The 6,115-nt window shown below is 40.7% G+C and overlaps 1 protein-coding gene across 3 annotated transcripts in view; it reads left to right on the top strand.

Annotated features, from left to right (window-relative positions):
* The window catches only part of POLR1B (RNA polymerase I subunit B), a 39,000-nt gene extending 32,885 nt beyond the window's left edge, over positions 1 to 6,115 (top strand). For 2 of the 3 annotated variants that reach the window (XM_017549814.2, XM_037727190.1), the window contains 3 exons: positions 2,731 to 2,927; positions 3,755 to 4,008; positions 4,990 to 5,936. In XM_017549814.2, coding sequence (XP_017405303.1) covers positions 2,731 to 2,927; positions 3,755 to 4,008; positions 4,990 to 5,872 — 1,334 coding nt within the window. In that variant the 3' untranslated portion in view covers positions 5,873 to 5,936. Of the gene's footprint in view, positions 1 to 2,730; positions 2,928 to 3,754; positions 4,009 to 4,989 lie in introns of all 3 variants that reach the window. The other variant, XM_037727188.1, reaches the window with a different exon arrangement.

Raw genomic sequence — 6,115 nt, 5'->3', positions numbered from 1 at the left:
AAATTCTCCTGCCTCAGCCTCTCTAGTAGCTGGGATTACAGGCACATACCACCATGCCCAGCTAATTTTTGTGATTTAGTAGGGACAGGGTTTCACCATTTTGGCCAGGCTTGCCTCGAACTCCTGATCTCAAGTGATCCACCCGCCTCAGCCTCCCAAAATGCGGGGATTACAGGCGTGAACCACTGCACCCAGCCCAGATTGGATCATTTTTATTGACCTGTTATTACAGTCACTTTTCATTCTGCCTTCTACTGAATTTTCACTTACAGTCATGTGTTCTTAACAACAGGAATACATTCTGAGGAGTCGTATGTGATTTTGTCATAGTGTGAACATCGTAGAGTGAACTTACACAAATCTAGATGGCAGAGACTACTAGACTCCTAGTATACAGTATAGCCCATTTCTCCTAGGCTACAAACCTGGGTGACGTGTAACTACTGTGCACTGAAGATAGTTGTAAGACAGTGGCAAGGATTTGTGTATCTAAATATAGAAAAAGAAAAATATATTAAAATGTGGGATCACCGTAGTATATATGTCATCCTGCATTGACTAAAACATTGTTATGCAGTGAATGACTACATTTTTCAAGTCCAGAACTTCTACTTGTTTCTTTTTCTTGAGACAGGGTCTTGCTCTGTCACCCAGCCTGAAGTGCAGTAGCACAGTCTCGGCTTACTGCAACCTCTGCCTCCCTGGTTCAAGCGATTCTCCTGTCTCCATCTGAGTAGCTGGGATTACAGGCATGTGCCCCCATGCCCAGCTAAATTTTTTTGTATTTTTAGTAGAGACAGGGTTTTATCATGTTGACCACACTGGTCTCAAACTCCTGACCTCAAGTGATCTACCTTCCTTGGCCTCCCAAATTGCTGGGATTATAGGCATGAGCCATTGCATCTGGCCTGACTCGTTTCTTTCTTTTTCTTTTTCTTTTTTTTTCCTGAGATGGAGTTTCACTCTTGTTGCCCAGGCTGGAGTGAAGTTGCGCATTTTCGGCTCACTGCAACCTCCGCCTCCTGAGTTCAAGCGATTCTCCTGCCTTAGCCTCCCAAATAGCTGGGATTATAGGCATGTGCCACCAGGCCCAGCTAATTTTTTGTATTTTTATAGAGATGGGGTTTCACCATGTTGGCCAGGATGGTCTTGATTTCTTGACCTTGTGATCCACCTGCCTTGGCCTCCCAAAATGCTGGGATTACAGGCGTGAGCTACCCTGCCTGGCCTTGTTTCTTTTTTTACAGTTTCTCTAAGAACTCTTACCTTCATTCATTGTGGGCATGTTTTCCTTTATATTTTGAGCATAATTATATGATGGGTGTTGTAAAATCATTATCTGTAAATTCCAATGTCTGGGTCATCTCAGTATTGCTTTCCTTGAGTATAAGTCAAGTTTCACCATTTCTTTGTATGCCTAGTAACATTGGATTGTATAATGAACATTGTGAGGAATATGTTTTAAACTTTGGGTCTTGTTAGGGTCCTCTGAAGAGGATTGGTTTTGTTTGTTTTTATTGTGGCATTTGGCCTTCAATTACATTTTAATTTTTTTCGTTTTACGTCTTTTTAATATACAGTCCATCACCTTGGTTCGGTGCATGTCACCAAAAATTCTCCAGGAGAAGAGGATTGGCTTTTAGTTTTAACTGGTAGTTAACTTGGTGAACATGGCAATTGGACTACATTCTTCAGCCTTAGGTGGGCTGCTTTGATCTGTCCCATGCATGCACAGTTCAGGAGTCCACCAAAGATTTGGACCCAATTTATATGCTGAATTTAAGGGCCTGCTTTTGTGGTTCTCTAATTTCTGAAATGTTCCCCTTTCCCTTTATTGTCATGCTCAGAACTCTATTTCTTGGTTCTTTAAGCCAGTAAGACTGGCTTTGTAGCTAAGTGGTAGCGGCCACACTGGGCCATAAGGCAAAAATAAATAAATGCATAAATATGAAAAACCTGGAAATTCATCCAGTGTGGTTCCTTTTGTCCAAGTAAAAATTCTTCCCAGCTTCTGACAGCTTTTGGTTCCTGTCCAAAAGCTGTCAGAAGAGTGACCAAAAGTGCTATATGTGTAGTTGGGGCCTTTTTTCTACATCTTATACTTATGTGTTGAGGGTCGTCTTGTAAGAGTAGCCCTTATTTACTGGAAGCTATAAGTATATATATATTTTTTAAATTTAACTTGTACATACTTGGATTTTAAAATTATTTTGTTCTGAAATGATTCTCTATACTGTGAGGTAGTACACAGAAGAATCTCACCCTGTGCTCCACTACCTAGAATTAACAAATACACGTTCTGCTATAAGAAAGTAATCTAATTACATAATAATTACGATCCCCTCTTCTCCCTCCTGTAGTGATAGCCTGTAATTTGTGTACTTCCTTTCTGTCCCCTTGTAAAGCTTTTATTATATCATACATGTACCCATAAACTAGGTATAGAATTGTTTGGAGTGTGTTGCAAATACACGTAAATCGTATCATATTAAATGTCATTCTGCACTTTCTCCCACTCAGCATGGTTTTTCTGGTCCGGTCACATTGATACATGTAGGTTTACTTCGTTTTCACAGCTTATATGTTTGTCTATAGTAAGCATAACTAACATGATTATTTATTTATTCATTCTCCTCTGATGAATATTTAGTTGTTTCCAGTGATGTGTATCACACCTATAATCAAGATGAAAGAAGCAGAAAATGCTTAGATGTTTTTTTCTCCATGTAGGTAAGCAAACTATGGGCTTTCCACTTCTCACTTACCAAGACCGATCAGATAACAAACTGTATCGTCTTCAGACTCCTCAGAGTCCCTTGGTGAGGCCCTCCATGTATGATTATTATGACATGGATAACTATCCAATTGGGACCAATGCCATTGTTGCTGTGATTTCTTACACTGGCTATGATATGGAAGATGCCATGGTAAGTTTTACCGGGAATGTTGTCCCAGTCATTTTATTTTTTAACCTTTTTGTTTACTGTGAAATCACTGAAGAAATATTTTTATGTCCCCAAGTATCTAGTATATGGCACATGATGTTCTATTAAATGATTAGTTTTTGGTCTAAGTTGAAAGTGGGCAAGCCCTGAGGAATATCCACTAAATATTCATATATGCTATGTCTTGCATATTATGAGTAAATTTTGAAGAGTGTGGTTTTGGATATATCTACCTCTTATATTTAAGTATGATTAGATTTTAAGCTATTTCTGTATGTATGGGTTTTTGTTTTTTCTTTGATTTTTTGTTTTTTGAGGGTTTTTTTTTTTTTTTTTTTTTTTTTTTTTTTTTTTGAGACAGAGTCTTGCTCTGTTGCCCATGAGGGAGTGCAGTGGCATGATCTTGGCTCACTGCAACCTCCACCTCCCAAGTTCAAGCAGTTCTCTTGCCTCAGCTTCCCAAATAGCTGGGACTACAGGCATCTGCCACCACACCCAGCTAATTTTTGTATTTTTAGTAGATACGGGGTTTCACCACATTGGCCAGGCTGGTCTTGAGCGCCTGACTTCAAGTGATCCGCCTGCCTCGGCCTCCCAAAGTGTTGGGATTACAGGCATAAGCCACCGTGCCCAGCTGTGTCTGGTTTTTGTAGTTCGCATCAGTGATGTGGAAAATGTGGGGAGAGTTTTAAAATGTGATGCTAGTTATCCTAAACTAAGTATTAAAGTATTATAGTCCTACCTAGTTTTATTTGGAAAATCCTTACTTGGCCTCAGCCTTTTAAATGAACAATTATTTTACTTCACAGATTGTGAATAAGGCCTCTTGGGAACGAGGCTTTGCCCATGGAAGTGTCTACAAGTCTGAGTTCATAGACCTCTCTGAAAAAATTAAACAAGGAGATAGTAGCCTGGTGTTTGGAATCAAACCTGGTGACCCACGGGTTTTGCAGAAGTTAGATGATGATGGACTGCCGTTTATAGGAGCAAAACTGCAGTATGGAGATCCGTATTACAGCTACCTAAACCTCAACACTGGGGAAAGTTTTGTGATGTACTATAAGTAAGTTTGGATATCCAAGCTGGTTTGTTTTGTTGTTGTTGTTGTTGTTTTGAGATGGGGTCTCACTCTCTCAGCCAGGCTAGAGTGCAGTGGAGCGATCTCAGCTCACTACAACCTTCACCTCCTGGGCTAAGCAGTCCTCTTGCCTCAGCCTTCGAGTAGCTGGGACTATAGGCACACAATACCATGCCCAGCCAATTTTTTGTATTTTTAATAGAGAGGGTTTTGCCTTGTTGCCCAGGCTGGTCTCGAACTCCTGAGCTTAAGTGATCCACCTGCCTCAGCCTCCCAGTGTGCTAGGATTACAGATGTGAGCCACTGTGCCTGGCCTATTTGTGCTTTTTTAAAAAAACTGTATTATCCAAACTTTCATCTTTCTCATATACAATGTTAGGAATGTGTCCTAGCCAAAATGTTGAGCCCTTATTAGAAATGTCTTCTTTTAACTTCTTTTACAATATAATTTATTTCAATGGCCTTCATAATAATTTTTCAGCTGCCTTTGTTGCTAGTTTCCTTTCAGATGAACATAATTCTGTAGTGAATATCACCAGTAGCTCTATTCATACCAACTGTTTGTTGCAGAATAAAGGTAAGAATGAGTTTTGCAGGCCAGGCACAGTAGTTCACACCCGCAATCCCAACACTTCAGGAGTATCCCTTAAGCCCAGGAGTTCAAGATCAACCTGGGTAATGTAGTGGGACCCTATGTCTACAAAAAAATTTTAAAATTAGCTAGGCCTAGTGGCATGTACCTGTAGTCCCAGCTGCTCAGGCGGCTGAGCTGGGAAAGTCAAGGCTGCAGTGAGCTATAATCACACCACTGCACACCACTCTGGGCAACAGAGTGAGACCCTGTTCCCGCCCCTCAAAAAATGTATTTTACTAATATCCTTTATGAAGCACTAATTATATCAATGAAACTTATCTCTATAAGTTTAAACAAATAAGGTTGACCTTATACGGTTTATTTTTTCCTAGGAGTAAAGAAAATTGTGTTGTGGATAACATCAAAGTGTGCAGTAATGACACTGGGAGTGGAAAATTCAAGTGTGTTTGCATCACTATGAGAGTGCCTCGGAACCCAACTATTGGAGATAAATTTGCCAGTCGTCATGGGCAGAAGGGCATTTTGAGCAGATTGTGGCCAGTTGAGGACATGCCTTTTACTGAGAGTGGGATGGTCCCAGACATTCTGTTCAATCCCCATGGTTTTCCATCCCGCATGACCATCGGGATGTTAATTGAGAGTATGGCTGGGAAGTCTGCAGCTTTGCATGGTCTCTGCCATGATGCTACACCCTTCATATTCTCAGAGGAGAACTCAGCCTTAGAATACTTTGGTGAGATGTTAAAAGCTGCTGGCTACAATTTCTATGGCACCGAGAGGTTATATAGTGGCATCAGTGGGCTAGAACTGGAAGCAGACATCTTCATAGGAGTGGTTTATTATCAGCGCTTACGTCACATGGTCTCAGACAAGTTTCAAGTAAGGACAACTGGAGCCCGAGACAGAGTCACCAACCAGCCTATTGGTGGAAGAAATGTCCAGGGTGGAATCCGTTTTGGGGAGATGGAACGGGATGCGCTTTTAGCTCACGGTACATCTTTTCTCCTTCATGACCGCCTCTTCAACTGCTCGGATCGGTCAGTAGCCCACGTGTGTGTGAAGTGTGGCAGTTTACTCTCTCCACTGTTGGAGAAGCCACCCCCTTCTTGGTCTGCCATGCGCAATAGAAAATACAACTGTACTCTGTGTCATCGCAGTGACACTATCGATACTGTTTCTGTGCCTTATGTTTTTCGGTATTTTGTGGCTGAACTGGCAGCTATGAACATCAAAGTGAAACTGGATGTTGTTTAACTTGATGTTGGCCTTTTGGATTAGGAGACCTATCAGATTAAAGCAAAATGTAATTTTAGTTCAATGAAGGTATTATTACTAGGTTACTCTTGAGATTTTTCCAAGATATTAGAACTCTCAACCAAGACCTGAAAACCAAGAATGCAAGGTTTCTGAATCTCTGGTAGATTAACTATTGACAATGATTTTCTGTATATTCAAAAATTTCATGTGTCTTCTTAAAATATGAAATATTTAGGCCTG

The sequence above is a fragment of the Cebus imitator genome, unplaced genomic scaffold (genome assembly GCF_001604975.1).
Source record: "Cebus imitator isolate Cc_AM_T3 unplaced genomic scaffold, Cebus_imitator-1.0 Scaffold222, whole genome shotgun sequence".
In the NCBI taxonomy this organism is placed as follows: Eukaryota; Metazoa; Chordata; class Mammalia; order Primates; family Cebidae; genus Cebus; species Cebus imitator.
Note: the sequence above shows the minus strand (reverse complement) of the source record. Positions and strands in the feature narration are given on the sequence as shown.